The sequence below is a fragment of the Microcebus murinus genome, chromosome 20 (genome assembly GCF_040939455.1).
Source record: "Microcebus murinus isolate Inina chromosome 20, M.murinus_Inina_mat1.0, whole genome shotgun sequence".
Classification (NCBI taxonomy): Eukaryota; Metazoa; Chordata; class Mammalia; order Primates; family Cheirogaleidae; genus Microcebus; species Microcebus murinus.
This window is the reverse complement of record NC_134123.1, coordinates 26,649,595-26,669,646: the sequence shown is the minus strand read 5'-3', so window position 1 is coordinate 26,669,646 and position 20,052 is coordinate 26,649,595. Positions and strand designations below refer to the sequence as shown.

General features: G+C 49.8%; 2 protein-coding genes across 4 annotated transcripts; both read right to left on the bottom strand.

Moving 5' to 3' along the window:
* Nucleotides 1-607: 607 nt before the first annotated feature.
* On the bottom strand, nt 608-11,801 carry SYCE1L (synaptonemal complex central element protein 1 like). 2 transcript variants are annotated; one of them, XM_075995808.1, is made up of 11 exons: nt 11,627-11,801; nt 7,164-7,226; nt 5,068-5,127; nt 4,780-4,854; nt 4,174-4,221; nt 3,858-3,906; nt 2,238-2,301; nt 1,448-1,517; nt 1,263-1,350; nt 962-1,016; nt 608-738 (listed from the first exon to the last, which is right to left on the bottom strand). In XM_075995808.1, exons 1-11 carry the CDS (start codon nt 11,799-11,801, stop codon nt 664-666), a joined length of 822 nt encoding a protein of 273 aa, XP_075851923.1. In that variant the 3' UTR covers nt 608-663. The 2 variants fall into 2 exon arrangements, with proteins under 2 accessions (XP_075851923.1, XP_075851924.1); XM_075995809.1 differs by lacking the exon at nt 7,164-7,226.
* Nucleotide 11,802: 1 nt separating this feature from the next.
* MON1B (MON1 vesicular trafficking associated B) lies at nt 11,803-19,835 on the bottom strand. 2 transcript variants are annotated; one of them, XM_012772538.3, is made up of 6 exons: nt 19,166-19,835; nt 18,803-18,960; nt 17,312-17,638; nt 15,935-16,754; nt 15,415-15,562; nt 11,803-13,063 (listed from the first exon to the last, which is right to left on the bottom strand). In XM_012772538.3, exons 2-6 carry the CDS (start codon nt 18,948-18,950, stop codon nt 12,863-12,865), a joined length of 1,644 nt encoding a protein of 547 aa, XP_012627992.2. In that variant the 5' UTR covers nt 18,951-18,960; nt 19,166-19,835; the 3' UTR covers nt 11,803-12,862. The 2 variants fall into 2 exon arrangements, with proteins under 2 accessions (XP_012627992.2, XP_075851922.1); XM_075995807.1 differs by having other exon boundaries at nt 18,803-19,835.
* Nucleotides 19,836-20,052: the final 217 nt, after the last annotated feature.

The following is a 20,052-nucleotide window of genomic DNA, read 5'->3' as shown; positions in this document are numbered from 1 at the left end:
CGCGTGCTCCGTAATGGCAGCGGCCCGGTGCAAGGCGCCTTGTGAGCTTGGCCCCTCTTGAGCTGCTGACATATTTAACAGACCTGAGATGAGTGAGTGCAAAAGCCCCGAGACCCAGCGGATGTACACCCCAGACGAGGACGCAGCAGGGCAAAGGTGCTGACGGGACACGTGTGTGGAGTGTTTGGGAAGGGTGGAGAGGCAGCCGTGGGCCAGAGCCCAGCGTGTGACGGGGGCGCAGTAGCCAGTGGGAGCCTGGGCTTTCTTGAGACCACCAGAGACACACAGGACCTGGATCTTTCTGGGTTTAAAAGACGTTACTTCTGGGTTTTAAAGACGTTACTTCTAGCCCTTACTGATAAAGTAGTTCAAGGCCGTGGCTCGGCCACATTGCCAGGGGGCTACTGGACACACCTATTCATTGAGCTGCTCAGGAACATTTAGTGAGGAGCTGCTGTGCACCTGCTGCTCGACAGGTGGGCGGAGTCCGGCTGAGGCCCCGCCCCGAGAGCCCTAGACACCCCCCTCCCCGCCAACAGGCATTGAGCCCGCCCCCTCTCGGGGACCCAGACTCAGCCAAGCAGGGGGAGGACAGTCTGAAATCATCGCCTTTATTTCCTGGCAAGCCTTCAGGGCAGGTCGGGAGAGGTGGGTCCTACAAGCCTAGGGGGCGTCAGGGCCAGCCGGGAGCAGCTCCAGGTCCTCTTTGTCGCAGGAGCTTGGGAGCTCAGGCCCCACCTGCAGGAGCGAGGAGTCAGGTGCGGGGCCAGGTTCTCTTGGGCACCTTCGCACCTGCCCCCTGCGCCGCTGCCACCCGGGCTCCCTCTGCCGTGTTCCCGCCCCTCGACCCTCGGGGACACGCTGCTCCCTGCGGAGCCCTCTCTCAGGGAACCACCAAGGATCCTGCCCAGTCCTCTTCTCAGTCTCTGCCCGCCTCTCCTCGGCTCCCCGGGCCCCCTACCTCTCTCTTGCTATCCCCGGCCTCTGGGATGCTCCCCAGCCTCGCCGCTGTCGGCCTGCAGAGTGGGGGCAGAGGAGAGAGCAGGAAAAAGAGAGCGAGAGTCCAGAGGTTCAGGGTGACTTGGGTGGAAGCCACCAAGACACACACTGAGAGACCCCATGAGAGAGAGGCAGAGGCCGGGACAGGGTGGGGGTGAAGGTGGGGCGTGGCGAGGGCAGTTGGAGCGGAGTTGGGGACCCCGGGCCCATGCCCTGCTCCTTGCCCCTCCCCTCCACGCCCAGGCCTCCTTTCCGCCTCTCACCCATCCTTCCTTGCCCGGGCGCCCTCGACCTCGGGCCCCGAGCGCAGCCTCCGCTCCACGTCCTGCAGCTTGGCGCCCACCAGCTTCCCTGCGGGCGGCCGGGAGGTCAGGGCCGGTCCAGTCCCGCTGTGGCCGGCCCCCGCCCCCGCCCCCGCCCCGGCCCGGCCCCCTAGCGCGAGTCTCACTCTCCGCGAGCAGCTGCTCCTTGCTCCTCTCCAGGGCACGGATCTCTCGCGCCAGTCGCCGCTCCAGCACCTGCTAGGACAAAGAGGTCGTCTGTCCGCCTGTCTTCGCTGGCCACACTGCCCGCCCCCTTTCCCTTTGTCCCTCACAAAACCGTCGCCTACGTTAGGTCATTCATTCATTCAACTATTTATTAAGTAAATGTGCAGTTTCTGCTGTGGCTGGAGACCCGTGTCCCCGTGTACCTCTCACTTCCTTAACATCTGCGTGCAGATGGCACCTGCTCTAAGGCCTCCCCCAACTGACATTTCATGATCTGCCCACATATTTTCTTGGTTAGAGTCTGGGTGCACCTCCCCCTCCCCCCAACCAGCTAGGACAGCAAAGATTGGTCCCTTTGGGCCACTACTGTCTCTGCCGCCCTCGAATGCTGCCTGATGCACCCGTCAACCATAGATGAATGAAGGAATGACCTGACCGTGGCTTTCTCAGGGTCCCATTTGCCACTGAAGGGTGAACACAACACTCTAGGTGACCACAAGGAAAATGGGACCAGCAAGGGCTACTCCAACAGTCTGGGCAAGCGATGCTGGATGTGGCTGGGTTGGGGGAAAGGGTGAGAAGTGGGCAGATTTGAGGTCAAAGCCAAGGGGTTGAGTAGGTGAGAATAAGGAAGGAATGAAGGACTATGCCATGGCACTGGGCCTGAGCGGGGTGGACACTGGGCCAGTTGCGGAGACACGGAAGCCAGGGGAGGACTGGCTCTGGTTGAAGGCGATGATAATGGCTCACGTGGAATTCCCAGAGGTCCTTGGGCTGGCCCATCAGGTCCTGCAGCTGTTCTTCGACATCCAACCTGGGGGCCGACACCCAGGGATGAGAGGACACATGCCAGGGCCAACACCAAGCCCAGCCATGTCTGGGGTTCCTCATGCACAGGGCTCCGAATCCCTGCCTGGTGCTCTCTCTGCTGGGAGCCACTCCATGGGTGTTACCCTGCAAGCCTTGGTTCCAACAACCCTCCTTCCAACAAACTCTCCCTGATGCAAGCTCACTCCCACTCTCCACCCAGTGGCCCTGCAGGCCCCAGGCTTGGGAGTGAACCCAGATTCCTCCCTGTGGTCTGAGGGTTATGGACAAAAGTTTGCTCCCCGGACTCTTGTAACATGTGCTTCGTGGGAAGAGAAAGACAACCCTCAGTCATGACCCACCACTGCCTCCAGCAGGACTGGGGGGCGGGACAACTGTTCACAGCATTCACCTTTCCCCTGCTGAACGTGAACCTTCATGGGCCTTTGTCAAGGCCGTCGCCTTGTTCATCCCAGCCCCCATTAAGCCATGCCTTCCCAAGACAGCTTCGTGAGGGGTGTGGTAGTTTAGCACCACAGACTCTCAAGTCCGGGCTGGAAGCCTGGATCTGCTACTCCACTGTGACCCTGGGCAAGTTACTTAACCTCTCTGGGTCTCAGTTTCCTCGTATGTAAAATTGTGTTAGTAGTGGGAGGATGCCACTAGACCTTAACTCTTGTAATTGTCAGGATTAGGTAAATAAATGAATATAATTGCTCACCAGCAGTGTGTGTGGTGTAGTTAGGTATATACATACATTAACTATCTATCATCAGGTTTCTCCACACAATTAAAGTCATGGTACACCAGGACCTGAGACCTCTGGTCACATGAATGTGCTAAGTAAAGGTTCAGGGGGTGGAAAAATGAATGGATAGATGGTTGGATAGACAGTTAATTGGATGAATGAGTGGCTGGCTGGAGAGATATGATAGCAGGTTAGAGAAATAATGAGTGCAGGGATAGTGGTTGGATAGAGAAATGAAGGAAAGATTACAACAAGGATAGATAGATATCTGGATGGATGGATGGATGAAGAAATGAATGGCTAGATGGATGACTGGAAGGATGGACAGAGGATGAAGGTATGGTTGGATGAATGAAAGATGATGAGATGGAAGGTTGGAGACATGATGGCTGTCTGGCTGGATGCCATGGTTGAATAGATGAATGGACGGATGAATGGATGAATGGGCGAGTGGCTAGATGTGCAGGCAGATGGCTAGGTGGGTAAATAGATGACTAGGGGGCCTAAAATAAGTGGACAAATAAGTGAGTGGACAGCAGAGGAGCTGGATGGCTAACAGGAAAGGACTGTGAATAGCACCAGTGGATGGAATTTATTTGATAAAGAAATCAGCAAGAAATGATTAAATGAGTGAATCAATCTTAACACCACCACCTAATATCAGAGATGATCAGAGAAGTCGTTTGTCTGGCTGCTCTATTTCACAGAAAGGGCAACTGAGGAATGTGTGTCCGAGATTCATTTCCCTAGCTCTTGTTCCCTCCTCCTTTAGGCTGGGGACTGAGGTGGGGAAGAGCTGGGGTGGGACCTCTTACCTCTGCGCCTCATTAGTCTTCTCTTGCAGCTGGAGGATCCTCAGGGCCTCTGTGGGGAAGGAACCAGGGGGCCCTGTGAGAGCTCTTAGAGAGTCAGTGTTGGGCATAGGTCATGAACCCATGGCATGCCGGGCATTGGAGGGCAAGAGAGGACTTGGGTGTTTACCCCAGGCGAGGTGGCAACCAAGGGAGAGATTTGAGCAGGGGGGGTGCACCCTGACTCAGGTTTTGGTGGGATCTCTTGGCTGCTCTGGGGAGCACGGGCTTTTGTGGGGTGGTGGGGAAGGATAAGGAAGACACAGCTACCGATGAATACCTTTCTTTTTGCTCAAGATCTCCTCTAGGTGCACTTGCTCTCCATTCACTGAAAAACACAATGACACTTTCGGCCCCCAGGGGCCACATCTTGTATCCCCGCTGCAACTTCATGCAAGGGGAAAAGTCACACAGAGGGGTGTTACAGCCCCAGGAGAAGTGAGGTATCTTCTTGTCATCTCTGCACCCATGTCCCATGAGGACCACCCTGTGCCAGCTTCTCCCCCTCTGTCCTCACATCCCCTGTAAGTGCTGAAGAAGTGAACGCACTGAAGCATGTACAAGGTTTGCACTGAAGGGACAGATGAACATAAAGAAATAAATACATGGTGTCAGGTGGAAATAAAGATTCTGAAGAAACAAATGAAGCCAGGGAGTGACAAAGGCTGGGAATCTAAAATTAGATGAGACCATCCAGGTAGGCCTGTCAGGGTAGAGTATGAGTTAGAGAGCTGGAAGATGACATGAGATAGCAAGGGGCAAACCAGATTGTGTGGGCTAATGGCACTGTAGGCAAGGGAATAGCCTGTGCAAAGGCCCTGGGGTAGGCACAAGAACATAAGCAGTGGTCATGGGATCTCTGGGTCCCTCTTTTAGCCTCACTTACAGGAGTCTAATTCCCTATGGAGGGCCTCCCAGAGAGCTTGGGTCTCTCCCAGTTCCTCGCTTGATTTCTTCTTCACTGGGCCAAAGAAGGGAAAAAGACACTATGTGAGTGCGGTCTCTGGTTTTGCTGTTCTTTTGCAATTGTGACACTGCACAAACTGTGACATTGCACATTCATCTTCAAACCACACTGGAGGGGCCTAGACTTTGTAGGTGAGGAAATGAAGGCATTCGAAGTCCAGGCGCTCTCTGCTGGCCCCGGCTGGCCAGTCTATGCCCCCGAGTTTACCTTGCTGAATCTCATTAATCCGGTTAATCAGGTCCTCGATCTGTGGCTCCAGGCTTCCCTCTGAAGAAAGGAAGGAAGAAAGAATGAGCTAGGAAGACAGAAGCCTGGCTGTCCAAGGAGGGCTGGGTGCTGGCACTGTGTCTCTGCTGCTATCAATCAGCAGGCATACACTGAGCACCTGCTGTATGCTGGGCTCTGAAAGAGGCCCTTGCAAGGCTGGCATTCTAGCTGGGGGAGCTGGACACTGACCAAAGATATATGACAGTGACTGCTGTGAAGAGGAATTAAGTGAGGCAAGGTGTGGGACAGCAAAAGGGTAAAAGGTGTCTCTTGAGACATGGAAAGGCTCCAAATCAGGTGCGGGAAGCGGGCCCTGCAGTTCTGCGGGGTGGGGAGTATGGCGGGGGGATTGTTCCAGGCAGAGCGAACAAGTGCACATGCCCTGCAGCGGGAGTGGGTGAGGCACGCGTCCCAAGTGACGGCGAGGGGCTGGTGCGGCTCAGTACAATGAGCAAGCGGTGAGTTGTAGGAAAGGAGGTGGGGAAAGTGGGACGCGAGACCACTCAGGGCTTCTTGGGCCATGGTGGAAGCTTCCAGAGGCAATTCTGAGTGTGGTGGGAGCCAATGAAAACCTCCCACCTGCCCCACTCTGTCAAAAGCCAGGCAGGACTGGATGCTACTTCTGTCAACCTGGACTCTAGTACTGGCCTCATCTGAGAAATGGGGGAAATGTTGCTTTCATGTTGTGGGTGGAAGCTTGCAAGTTCTCCAGGGACAGGGAGATCACTGTCCCTTTGTCCCTAAAAGGAACCACCTCTAACTGCTCCCAGTCCCTGTTTCAGGGCTTGGTATGGAGAAGGCTTCCTCTCCATATCCCTTTCTGGCTTCAAGGCTGACAACACAGAGCTGGGGCAAAAAGCTGTCCAAACCCTTACAGGCTCTCACTGCCAACCTCAAAGACACTTTGGAGTAACCTCCAGCCCTGGATTTTCCAAGGTCACCAAAAGTATGGCTTCTGTGACTTCCAGGAGAGTGGTGCTCTCCACGGTGCTGATTTGAACAGGCAGAAATTCTCTGGGGGGGTCTTTGTTTTACTGGAGATGGTCAGTGGGTCACTATGCACTTCCATTCCTGCAATTTCTCTATCTAACTTTCGCCTAGACAGCAATCCCAACACACTTCGTTTGTGACACACTCCCCCCACAGAGTGGGGGAAGGGAGGATTCCCTATTGTTTGGAACAGACCAATAGATTACAGTATTTTAAGCTAAGGATGGGCTAGAGGGCTAACCTCAAACCTGGCCAGCACTGCCCCAGCCCTGATGTGAGTACTAGATACAAGGTGGCTCAAAGATCTCCCTCAAAAAAAGCAAAGTAAGGTGCAAAGCCATCTGCATTGCCACTTGTCATTGGTATATAAAAAGGGAGGACAAAGAATACATACCCATACATGTATTTTTAAAAAATTCTCTGCAGGCCAGGCACAGTGGCTCACGCCTGTAATCCTAGCTCTCTGGGAGGCCGAGGCAGGCAGATTGCTTGAGGTCAGGAGTTCGAAACTAGCCTGAGCAAGAGTGAGACCTTGTCTCTACTATAAATAGAAAGAAATTAATTGGCCAACTAATATATATAGAAAAAATGAGCCGGGCATGGTGGTGCATGCCTGTAGTCCCAGCTACTTGGGAGGCTGAGGCAGGAGGATTGCTTGAGCCCAGGAGTTTGAGGTTGCTGTGCGCTAGGCTGATGCCACGGCACTCACTCTAGCCAGGGCAACAAAGTGAGACTCTGTCTCAAAAAAAAAAAAAAAAAAAAAAAAAAAATTCTCTGCAAAGATACTTAAGAATTGAAAAAGAGTTGCTGCTGCCTGTGGGTTAGGGAAACAGATAACTGATGTGTATGTGTGTGGAGGGGGTAGGTTTTTCCAATCCCATAAACTTCTTGCATTTTGAGCTGTGGGGCTGTATTTTTGGTTCAAAGAATTAAATTGCATAAGAGGGAAAAAGTACAGTGGATAATTTCCGAAGGTTGTGAGTTTGAACCGCATCTGTCTTGCTTGAAACCGTAACCCAAGGCTCAGACACAAAAAGACACATGACCTTTCTGCAGCTTTATCACCATAGCCAGCAAGTCTTCAGTCTTCTCTGAAGACTTGGCCTGCCCTGCGGAGATGAAAACCAGAATTACAGGACCCAGTGACAGTGAGAGTGGACTGAGAAGGGAGTAAAGACGTTTCAGTGGGCTTTTTCAGACATGCCTGGGCCGGGGCTGAAAATGGGCGGAGGCACAGGTTTCCAGCCAGAGCAGGGCCCCTGCAGAAACCCTGTACCTTGTCCCTGAGGTTTGCGGTGTGTGCTGGATGAATCAGGACCCCGAAGGGTCAGCTTATCCCTGAGAGGTCAAAAGATACCACAGACATCCCCTTAATGAAACTCTGGGGTGAGAGAAGGAGAAACATTTTTGCTGTTGCTACCATTCAAGATCATTATGAAGTTCGAACCAATGCAATAGGGCAGGGAGATTTCATAAGAATTTCTTTAAAATAATTATAGCTCATCAACTACAAATTCTTAACAAACTGATAGATCTAGGCAATAGTTATAAATGGCTGCTAACATCAAGAAAAAACAACTAAATATTATGAGCCACTTAAGGGAAAAATACAACACTACCAATGAAAGACTTTTGTCCAAAAATTCCTACACAAAACAAAAAAATGGAGTCTCATCAGGCTTCCATGTTTAAAATACTAATTCAGAAAAAGTACAAAGGGCAGACAAACATGTTAAATGACACCATTGGGGATGCAATCAACATCATGCAGGCTGTGGGAAACTCCATACAAAAGCCTGGTTTCTTCAATGAACAGACTGCCAAAAACAAAAAAAAACAAAAAAAACAAAACAAAAAAAAGACGAGGGAGAGGGAAAATCCTATAGACTAGAAAAGTCCTGAGACATATATCAACCAATTGCAATGCATAGACCCTATTTGGATCCTGATTCAAACAAACACAATTTCACCACGTAAACTTCTCTATATATTTTAACATGAGCCCATGCTACTTTTAACATTCAAATGGCACCACCACCAAAAGACCCCCAGGAAAATATTAACATGTTAAAAACACCTTAAACTCTTGAAATCAATGATAGAAGATCAAATGCCAGTGACCCACTACTTTCCAAGGAAAACTGGGCAGAGAAAATGAAAAACAGCTCACAGAACACATGATAGCCAAAACGTTAATGACCAAATGTTTACCCACAATAGGATACAGTGAAAACTCCATCTCTCTCAGACCCTAAATTCCTCAATTCCCCTCCTCAAAGGCCACTGGCATTCCAAGCTATTTGTGGGTACATGGGGACAATTCAGTTCATATACAAACATACATCCCGCTTTTTTTTTACATACATGGCAGCATGTCATATATGATGCTCCACAGCTTGTATTTTTCATCTGACAATGTATGCTGGTGATCTGTATATTCTTTCTAGTGGCTGCATGGTGTTCCACTGTATGGATATACCATAATTTAAGAGCAGGATCATGGATACTGCTCTGATGGATATTTAGGTTGTTGCCCTTATTTTGTTGTGGCAAACAATGCGACAATGATCATCTGTATTCATGTTCTTGGGCTGTCATAACAAAGCATCACAAACTGAGTCTTCTTCTTGGCCTTAAATCTCACTGCCTTCCCCAGATATATTAATAATAATCTTTAAAATAGGTTGGTATATTTCCTCTTGAGATCTTTTAATGTTTAAAATATTCTTAAATACTTGGAAATAAAAACAATTAAAGCCATTTTAATAACAATAGGCAGGAATGTTTGCAATTGTTTCTTTTTAATACTTTACTATGAAAACTTTCAAATGCACATGAAAGTAGAAAGGATACTATAATGAACTGTGATGTACTCATAGCCCAGATCTCACACTCATTAATGTTCACCCATATTTGCTTCAGCTATTTTTCCTGTATTGAAGTGTTTTCAAGCAAGCCTCAGACTTCTTGGCATTTTGTCATCAGATACTTCATTAAGAGTCTCAACTACTTAAGGGCATTTTCTTAGATGACCCCAATCCTCTAATCATGCCTGACAAGAGTAATACTCATCATGTACCATCACCCAATACCCACACACTGTGCAGTTTCCCCCGGCTGTCCTCACATCTTTTACAGGTGGCTTCTGTGACCACTTCTGCAAAAGTGCCATCTGTGCTTTTGCTCTCCACTGCTTTGTAGTGCCAGTCAGGAAATAACATCGAAAGTGAGTGACAGGTAAATCTTTTAAGTAATCTAACTGACACCTTGATAAACATTTTTTAAAATGTCCATGTTACAAAAGAAAACAGCCCGTTGAGTATAAGCACCCTTTTAAACATTTTATTTTGAAATAATTTCAGATGTACAAAGTTGTAGAAATAGGCCACAATGCTCCCATTTTCCCTTGTACCAGATTCCCCATTTGTGAGTGGTTCTGAACCGTAAATTGCAGACATCTTGGCCCATTACTCCTTAATATTCCAGCATATATATCCTACCAGGTAACTGCAGTATATAGCTGATATATATCCTACCTGTATATATTTGATATATACCTGATATATATCCTACCAGGTAACTGCAATCTACCAGGTAACTGCAGTATAACCATCAAAACCTGGATGTTAATATTGATCCAATATTAACATAAGATCCTCAGATGCCTTCGAATTTTTCCTCTTTTACCCTTATATTTTAAAATTATATAGTACTAACTTACGTTTTTCTAAAAAAAAAAAAAAAAAAAATCAAAAAAATACCTCCACTTCTGCACCACCCGAAAATCCAAGTCCCTTGTCCACAGATACCACTTAGGCCTTTAGCCTCCAGACAAAGCTTCTGTGCAACACACATAGGGCTATACCCCTTTCCTTTATTGCTTCAATCCCAAATGGCTTTTCTCTAATAAAAATATGATCTCCTCTGCAGCTTATTCCATGTCTATATACAATGATCTTATCCATTTAAAATTTAATTTTAATTAGCTCAAATTAAGTTTGAATTTAATTATTTTTGCCTCTTAAAAAAATCCATTGTATAGACATTCTACAGTGTGCATGGATATACCTCGACTTAGCCATTTCTGTGATTGTTCCTTATGTTTCGTCTCTATCACCAGCACTCTGGTGACCATTCCTGGTCCTTATATGCATGAATCCCCCTACGATTACCTAGGATATGACTGCAGATGTGGAATGGCATTTTAGATGCTAAAAATACTCTGCCAAACTGCATCTAGCAAAGCTTTTACTGGCCCGTTCTCCCTGTGAAGCAAGAGAAAGTCTGTTTCATCAATGTTAAGATATTATCCCTCCCTTTATAAAGCCAATTTGATGGGCTAGGAATTGTAACTTGATACATTTTTCAACTTTCTCCTTTGCTGGTGATGTTAATCATAACTTCAATTTTGAGGAATTTGAAAGGTTGATACTAAAAGTTGTTTTTTTTTTTTTTAAATCACAATAGCAGCTATATTATATGCTAAATAAATGGGATCTATTTGCATCTGTCTTATTTCCATCTGTCTTTTGTTGAATGCCACAAGTGCCTCTAATCTAAAAGAACTTGCTGTTTTAAAGTTATCTCATGATTCACGCATTAAAGAATTACTGAGCACCTATTATATGCCAAGCAGGGACTGCTTTAGGTGCCCGGGAAACAGTGGCAAATAGTCTCTGTTCTCATGGAGCTCACATCCTAGGACAGACAATAAACAATAATCACTTTTTTGATGTCTGTATGGGTGGGTCTGGCAGAATGCAATCTAGTATGTTTATTAATATAGCAGTATTAAGAGTATGCAGAAAGGGGAGTTAGATAAAAGGAGGGCAAAAGTCGACAACTGTTGAACCAGAGTGATGGGTACAGACATTCATCATGCTATCTTCTCTACTTTGGTACGTTTTGAAAACTTCTATTATGAAAAAATGCTAGTGGCATACCAGAGGATTATTGCCTTGGGAGATTTTTTTTTTTCTTTTGGCTGAACTGCAACTTCCAGTAGGCTCTTTCTAGGCCAAATCCCCACCCTCAGGGGTTGAGGTGTTATTATTCAAGTCAATACCCTGGAGAAAAGAAACTGTCTTGGAGGGAGGCCATTTTATATTAGGAGAGTTAAGAGTCCATGCAAAGTGTGATGTGGGCTGGATGGGAAATGATATCAGGGAATTACTGCTAATTTTCTTAGGGGTGACTGCAGCAGGGTGATTTTTGTGAAGAACATCCCTCCCCCCTTTTGTTTAAGAGATGCATATTGAACTATTTATTGTTTACTTTTAAATAAGCAATATATTCAATAAAGTTGACAAGAGTTAACCTAAGTGATGAGAATGTGCATGTTATTTATCTCCATTTTGTTGAACGGTTAAAAGTTACAAAAGGCTTAAAATTTCACTTAAAAAAGAAAAAAAAACCTACTGCTATCATTGTTTCATAATTGTAATAGTTGGAATCCTTCCACCTTTCTACCCTGGTCCGGAGAGAATTGCAGGCCGCTTGCCCTTACTACCTTCAGCCTCCTCGGTGGCTTCTGGCGACTCCACGCTCAAAGGCTCCAACTTCCCCGCCATTATTCCAACGTGGGGCTTGCGCATGCTCCTTACACGATGATTGGCTAAAAAGAAACCACAGGTGAGGGTAGACGGCCCTACAGTGCGCATGCGTGCAGACCACGCTCGCGCCATCAGTTGACCACACTGGAAGAGTCACGTGTCCACTCTGGGCAAGCGCAGAACACCCGGTGAACCAGATTGACGACGCGCATGCGTACAACCACGAAGGGCTGTACTCCACTTTAGACAAACAAGGGCAGAGCCAGGTTATTGGCCAGTCAGGGTACGTACGGGCTGTGCTCACGCGGACAAAACTTCAGGGCTGTCTCTCCGGCTTTGGGTTGCTCGCGTTGTGCATGTTGTAGGTCTGGGATCCATGTGCGTGTGCTGTTTGGTGGTACACAAGAGTTCAAGTCCCTTTTTCTTTACAAATCTTCATTGAAGAGTTTATGAGAGAAGATTAGTTATCTCCGTTTTAGGGATGAGTAAAATGAGCCTTAGAAGCTAAGGGTACCTCCTACGTAAAAATGCTAGATCTCAGCCCGTGTGAAGTCACGTGCTGCACACCCTGGGTTACACAGGTGGACACAAGGCCACCTGCTTACTGATCTTAGCAGCAGCCAGCATCGATGGGGGTCATTTGGAGCAGGGTAAAGATCAACAGAAGTACATGAAGGGCAACGGAAGGAAGGGCCTCTTAAGGGTTGGTTTTAGGCCTTTTATGAACAGTTTTTTCTTTAAAATACTCTCAGGCCAGTTCCAGGGACAGGCTGGCCCTGCGTTGCCATTCCACAACCCTGATGGGCCACACCAGAGCCCTAGGCCAGCCCTGGACACTCAGGGCTGAGGTTCCATCGAGGAGGCAGACCCCTAAAGCACGTTTGGAGGGGACAGCCCCCGATAAAGGCCAGGACACCATCCAAATGGAAGAGGTAAAGCAGAGGGAAGGCAGAGGGAGGCCTAAGGATTTCCCGAGAGGTGGAGATGCATGAGGTGGCTGGGAGAGCATCCTGCTCACCTGGCTGTTGCCACCCATCTCTCTGTTGTCAGCAGGCCCTCAGATCTTGCCCCATTGCTCAGGGAGACAATGACCTGCTAGAGACACACCCCCACCCACATTTCCAGGGTGGAGACAGAAGGTAAAAACCAAACATGGTTGCTCCAAGCACTGCCCGGTCTGAGAGCTCTGTTCCTCAGAGTCCAGTGAACAAGCCATTATGGGGAGCTTGGTCCGCAGAGGTGGCTGGTGGCGTGGAGTACTTGGGTGGGTAACGAATGAAGAGCCGGTCCTCCTCTTTCCTCACCCAGCGCAGGAGTTTGGTCACTACCAAGATCGCACCTGCCTTGGTCACCAGGGGGCTGAGGCAGGTATAGAGCTCAAATTTGGAGGTCACCTGGGGAATTGGGAAGAGGCAGAGTCAGATGGGCCAGAGCTGGCCATGGACAATCCTGTCTTTCCTGACCCAGCCCCATGTCTGCCTCCTGCAGCTTAGAAGATGTACCGGCAGCAAGCCCCAGATCCCAGCTGCTGCTGCCTGGACACTAGGCTGAGGGAGGTAAGCTTTTATTATTGTGTCATCCGTGGGCCATGGGTTCTCTGTTGGGCCGAGGGGTCAGATGGACCTACTGGCTTCGACTAGGTGATGCTGGCTGTGTGTATGTGTGTGTATGTGTGTGTACGTACCCTCTGGACCTCAGTTTGCTCATCTGTGGACTAGGGATAACAATAACAATGATATTTAACATTCCATGAGTAACTGTTATATACAAGATCCTGCTGTAAGCTCCACACACATGCTTGCATCTACAGCCTGAGCATAATATAAAGAGGAGCTCAATCCTCACACCAGCCTGCTAGACCCAACCTTACCAGGTCAGCAACACCTTCTCTGTGCCATGTCCCATTGCTCTCCTTTTCACTCTCTGTTCCAGATACTCTAGCCTTTCTTTGCTGTTCCTCAAGTACAGCCAGGCTCAGTCCCATCTCATGGCCTCTGCAGTGCTTTCCCTCTGTCAGGTGTATCTTCCTCCAGATACCCGCATGGCCCCCACCTCCCCTCTCCATTTAGACGCCATCTCCTAGGGGAGGCCTCCCCTAACCACCTGACTTAAAATCCTGAGCCTGCCATATCTTGCTTTTTAAATACTAGTCTCCACTAAAAGGTACAAGGGGTCCTTGGAAAAATGACTGAGTCCAGGACAGGTTCAAAGAATGTCAAGTAAGATGTGCTCACACAGTAGGAAGGACGTGTCAAGGAGACACAAGGACCAGCCTGGTAAAATCAGAGACAATTGGAACACCAAAATAAAGGATTTTAGTCCACTGAATTAAAGAAAAACCCACGAGAGTATACTGATATAAAATTAAAATTCAACAATGGGAGAAAGAAAAGTTCTTCCTTATGATAGAATCTCAACCGATAAAGATAGAAAGAATGATGGAGTTAGAAAAATCACCACCTGGCAAATTTGTGGGTAAAAGTATAATGAAAAACAGGACACTGACTTAATCACCACAGGTATTACTAATGAAAATGGGAAAAATACTAACTTTATACCGGAGATATGTGGAAGATGTCACTGTAACTACATGATCAAAGGTGACAGCATCAACAGTGGGAAATACTGACATCTTCTGCCTCCTGATATGATGCAAGGATGGGCACAGCGCCACTCCGGGGTGCTCTTGCCAAAAATGCATGGCCTCGATTTACTCATGATACATTAGAAAAACCCAAGTTAAGGGACACTTTATAAGCTACCTGGCTGGTACTCTACAAAAGTGCCAAGGTCATGGGAGACCAAAAAGAATGAGCAACTGCTCTGCAATAAACAAGACTACGGAGACACAATGAATCAACCTGACATGGGATCCTAGACTGGATTCTGGACCAGTGACAGGAATGAGTGGGCCACTTGGTGACAGCTGCATGAAACCTGTGGATTAGACGTTATTGTACCAATGTTAATTTCTCAAGTTTGTTAAGTAGTTATACAAGATATTAACTTTTGGAGAAACTAGGTAAAGGACCTCTTTCTAGTAATTCTTTATAGTATTTTTGCAACTTCTTTTGAAATCCAAAATTACTTGAAAATGAAAGTTAAAAAAAAATTGAAAATATAATGATCAGCCTAGATCAATGCCTGATACACAACAGACAACAGTAAATTATTTAATAAATATGTGCTAACTGGCAGAGCCTGGGGGAAGGTGCCATTTCCATTGAGGTTACCTTCACTGGCCTCGCTGAGTAGCTGACCTTTAACAAACTCATAGAAAATGAGAGCTGGAACCCAGGGGAGACCCCAGGAGAGGATACCCCAGGATACAGAGCACAGCATGGGACCAAGCCCATAGCATTCAGAGAGTGCTGGGGACTCACGGAGTCAAAATGAGCTGGTGGCTAATGGGGTACGTCCAGACACACAGGAGGGGCTGAGCATAAATCAGCAGGCACAGAGATGGCTGTTAATGGGGCCTCTTGAAAGTCAGAGACTGGACGGGTTGCTAAGAGTGAGGTTAGTGTAGGGTTGCAGACACTGTGACTAGTTGTTCTGGGTTTCAAAGACACGTGTGAGGGACAGGCAAGGCATGTCCCTCAAGGCAGGGGGCTATGCAGGCAAGGCATAGCCAAGGTAGAGGCCTCGTGTGCTTAATGGAGGTGCCACAGCTGGAAGGGACCCAGTGTAGAAAAGGGAGGCTTGAAGTGGGGAATTAACTCACTGAGAGCCATGCCCAACTCACCCAGGCCAGCAGCGTCTCCTTCTCAGCCACGTGGTAAATGAGGCGCAGGGGTCGGGAGGCGCTGTGGAGGCGGGCGTGCAGGCGGTGGTACAGGTCCGACAGCCGCTGCCGCTCCTCCTCTCTGCTGTACGGGGCCTCTAGCTCAGGGCTGCCATGCCGGAGGGAGGTGGAAGGCACAGTTAGTCCAGGGCTTTCTTGGCTGCCCCATCTCCTCACTCTAGGGATTCCAAATAAGTCAGGGAGCTGAGCGTCTCCACTAGATTGGAGAATTTTCGGTGATTGGAGGCCAAGCTTTCCCCATCAAATTAGGGGACTCCCTGAGTACTGGGCCCTTCTCTCCACTAGAACAGGGGGATACTTTTAGGTCTGAGGTTGAGCCTCCATCATCAGGCAGAGACTTGTTCTGTTCCCTCTTTCTAGAGCACGGCGCGCTGTCTCTCCTGAGTCATGTCTACGAGATGCTGAAAATGTTTAGACAAACCTTTCCACCTAGCCAGTTGCCCAAAGGGTCAGGGCCTACCTGGTAAACTGGGGCAGCTGGCGGTGGTGGTCAGGGATGTCCAGCGGCTTATAGAGGAAGTGCCGGAGGCCAGGTGCCCCCACAGCCTGCACGCTGTAGGCAGGGGCGTTGCCTGATGGGGCATTAGAGAAGCTGACAGCCTCCCCAAGGGCACGCATGGCACCGAGGGCACGCATCCCATCCTCGACCAGGCGCCGGCAGGCGGCCATGGCATGGAAGGTTTCACGCTGGGTGCCCAGCAGCAGCAGACAGACAGGCATGGCATCCAGGCGGGCCACATAGGCATAGAAGAAACCATCGGGGTTGAAGCGGGGCAGGCACACGGGTGCCCACGCCTCGCCTGCGGCAAAGGCTGGTGCGCCCACCCAGTCGAGCAGCAACTGCAGGTCAGCTGGGTCCAGCCGGCACTCGGCCAGCACATTCCGCTCCTGGGCTGCTGTTATCAGTCGACCGCCAACTGCCAGCACCGACAGGGCCAGGCCGGGTGCTGTGCAACGTCGGAGCAGTGCACCCAGCGCCTCCCGCATCGGGCGGGCGAGGGGCACGCAGCGCACGGCGCCTAGGAGCAGGGCACCTGGATCTTGCTCCACGCTGTCCAGAAGTCGGTCCAGTGTGCGCTCTGAGCCGGCCAGCAGGCGGCGGAGGTCGTAGTTCTGCTTGTGAGCGAAGATGCGGGCGACACTCGCACGTGTCAGTGTGCTCACGATCTGTGCGTGCACAGCTAGCAGCTCCCCTCGCAGCTGGGCTGCTGACTGAGGAGTCCGTGACACGGCCACCAGCAGCAGTGGGCCCTGCTGTAGGAACACCAGCTTGTGGTCCTCTGGGGGAGGGAAGGGGTGGGCCAGGGGTGGGTAGAGATGGATCAGGAGTGACCAGAGGGGGACAGGCAGGGCTCTTCTGCCCTCCCCCCAACACACACACATTTGTCCCGAGTCCACGCAGTCACCCAGACTGGGGTAAGCTGGGGGAGTATAGACATGCGCAGAGACATCGTGGGGTAGCCAAGAGATCAGGTAGGTTAGACACACAGCACAGAGCACGGGTGGGGAGACACGGAGCAAGGACTGGCACAACAGAAAGACACCCAACAGCCACACAGCCCCCTCAGGCATGCTCCCAGGCAACAAGAAAGTAGCCAGCTAGTCACTAAGATGCCAGGGGGTCAATAATTCAGAACCCAAAGAGATGGACCCTCCCACCCACCACGACAGAAAGACCCATGGCTGGCCATCCACACACGCTCACTCACCCCTGGCTGGCTGGATAGTGCTTCAGGCAGACAGACAGACAGACCTACCCATGGCATATTAGACAAACCTCCAGCCAGCCATGTTCCCTGTCACTGTCCCCCATTCTGCCTCCCAGGTGTTTGCTCACCAGCGTAGATGGCACGGATGGCATCTCCTGCACTCTGCACGAAGGACACCAGGGCTGTCATCACACCCATGGTCGCTGACAGTGCCTCCACACTACCGTACCGTGAGTAGATGGGCTTGCCAGCCTCGCTCAGCACAAACACATGCTTCCGCTGGCTGCGCCAGTCCTCATCGGTGGGATCCCCTCCCTGGCCCCCGGAGCCACTCTCAGGGCTACCCATGGGACTACTCTCAGGGGCTCCAGGACCCCAGAGCTGACAGGTGCTTGATGGGGCCTCTGACTGGGGCAGTGGTGACAGGCTGGGTGGCTGGTCCTTGGCCGCGGATCCTGAAAGGGATCATCTGCCTATGTAACCTCTATTAACTCCATGTTCCCAAGGACCCACCAAATCTCTACCAGTCCCCCAGTGACCCCTACATGCTGACACGGACCTCCAAATGGCTCCTCTACCCCTCAATGACCAATGACTACCCTAGGACCTCCCTGAGACATCCACTGACTCTCCTGACTTCTTTATTCTCATCAAAATCCTCTCCCCTCCCCAAAATAATCACCATAATATCCATTAACACACAGATTTTTATAACATCCGCTGCCTTTCCCAGTGACCATCATTATTATCCATTTGCAACTACGTTTTTATAATTTTCCCATAAAATCTCACTGACTGCTTATTCTCTCATTTTCTCGTTGACATTCACTGACACGCCATGTCCTCAAATACCAATCATCTCCTCTCAATAACTGCCATTACCTGCCAATAATTCCCAAGTCCTCAAAGACCCCCCCCCAATTTATTCTCAGTTATGTCCAATGATCCTCCCCAATGACCCCTTTTCTCAGTGACTTCCACTGATTCCCCCAGTGAACACCTTTACACATCCTCTATGTGTCCACTAACATCTGAGTCTTCAAAAACTCTTCTACTGATCCCCTGACTCTTCAAATAATTTCACTTATTCCTGCCCCATTACCATTAAAATCCACTCACATTTGATTCCTTAAAGACTTCCTGACAACCTACCACTGATATAAATACTGTGAGTGCCCAGGGAACCCCACCGATCCCCTTTCCCACCTCAGTGTTAACTCCGTATCCCCAGAGACATTAACTTCTAAATAGTCTTCTTGGCCCCTACTGGCTTTCTTTAGCTCATGCATTTACCTAAACATCCTAAATCCCCAATAACCCTCTTTGACCCCAACAGCCCCTTTTGATTCCTTGATGACCTAAACTCACACCAAATCTCCAGTGAAAATCTGTTGACATCCAATGACTTCCTTTTCATTCCTCAGTGATTTAAACTACACGAGTCCACAGTGATCTTCTACTGACCTGGCTATGGTTTAAGCAACTTCCCCCTGAACTCCAAAAGATCCCTTACTGGTCTCCCATTGACCTTTCCCCGCAACTCAACCCACCCCACCCCTAGCCCACCAGTGCCAACCCTTAGGGATTCCTTCCAAGGCCCCAGAGAGGGGAGAACATACCTGTTTCCTCCAGCCCCCCGTCTTCTGGATCCGGCGGGCCAGGGTGAACCCCTCCATGGTCTTCAGTCTGCTCACTGGGGATCCGCATGTCCTCCAAGTCTTCCACGACCCCAGGGGCTGGGGCAGCAGTGTCTCCTCCGGCCTCCATCTGCACATCCCTGAGGGAGAGGGGAATCGAGGGTGACGAGCAGCAAAAGAAACTTCTTAAAAACCTTTATAGAGTCAGGTCCCCTTGGACACTGCTCGTTTCCCCACGTCTTCAACAGGATGAGTCATTCAAAAACATGAACAAATACTTGTGCCCTCCAACACTTTCCAAAAAGAGGACTCTATCGGGCTCAAGAAAAGAAGACACAAGAACACCTGTTTTAACACCGTATCTCAATTCGCCGGATACCATTACTTCCCCGTAGCGGCGGTAGCATCACACTTCCGGGTGCGGCTGGTGATTTGCCACACTTCCGGGTGCGACACCTCCCAGAAGACACTTCCGGTTGCGGAGCTTCATTCGCTCCCGCGGCGCCCCTCTCCCGCAGCCTACGGGCGTTCCCTCACAGTTGAAATGTCGCGGGCCACTCCCTGGTCTACGACGGATCTGATCGGGAACCCACTGAGCCCCCTCTGAACGCCTTTCCACGGAACTGGCTACAGCTGCCAACAGCGGCGAGCGAGGCCCACTGCTTGTATGGATAGCTGTTGGCGTGAGGGAGGCGCGGCTCGCTTTAGCCAATCCCGGAGTGCAGGGGGCGGGGCCTCCTCATTTCTGGCCCAATCGAGAGAAACCGGCTTTCCCAGCTGTCATCCCTCCCACCCTGCCCCGAGTAGTACTTCGGCCAGTACTGCGCGTTGTCTTGCGTTTGTACCCGCCCATCACTTGACTGACATCTTTCCGGACCCAATAGAAGGTTTGGACCTATTATACTCCTCTCTCGAGGACTCTTGCAGCCCACGTCCTAATGGATACCTGTGCCGGACCCCAACAAACGTACTCCTCTAGAATTGAGGCACCTTCCCCCTCCCTTGTGCACCAAGAAAGGCATGGGTGGGGTAAGGTGGGGTAGAGAGGAGAGAAATAAATGCTTGATGGGCAGCCGCCCCTTCCAATCAGCGTGCCGCGCAAGTCTGTTCAGCCTATAGGACTCGGACGCTAAAGTGAAAGGCAGGCCTCTCAGAAGTAGGAAGTGTTCGTGGGCGTTTCTGTATTCAGTCAAAGGGCTCGGCAGCCTCTGCAAAAACGGAAGCCTGAGCCA

Coding starts and splice junctions, on each gene's coding strand:
- SYCE1L (XM_075995808.1), bottom strand. CDS start 11,801: ATGGCGCGAGCGTGGTCTGCACGCATGCGCACTGTAGGGCCGTCTACC. Junction 4,855..5,067: donor GATTAATGAGATTCAGCAAG/GTAAACTCGGGG, acceptor TCTTTGGCCCAG/TGAAGAAGAAATCAAGCGAG. Junction 2,302..3,857: donor AAGACTAATGAGGCGCAGAG/GTAAGAGGTCCC, acceptor GTCGGCCCCCAG/GTTGGATGTCGAAGAACAGC.
- MON1B (XM_075995807.1), bottom strand. CDS start 18,950: ATGGAGGCCGGAGGAGACACTGCTGCCCCAGCCCCTGGGGTCGTGGAA. Junction 15,563..15,934: donor CAGCTGCCCCAGTTTACCAG/GTAGGCCCTGAC, acceptor CCGGCATGGCAG/CCCTGAGCTAGAGGCCCCGT. Junction 13,064..15,414: donor AGGAGACGCTGCTGGCCTGG/GTGAGTTGGGCA, acceptor CCAATTCCCCAG/GTGACCTCCAAATTTGAGCT.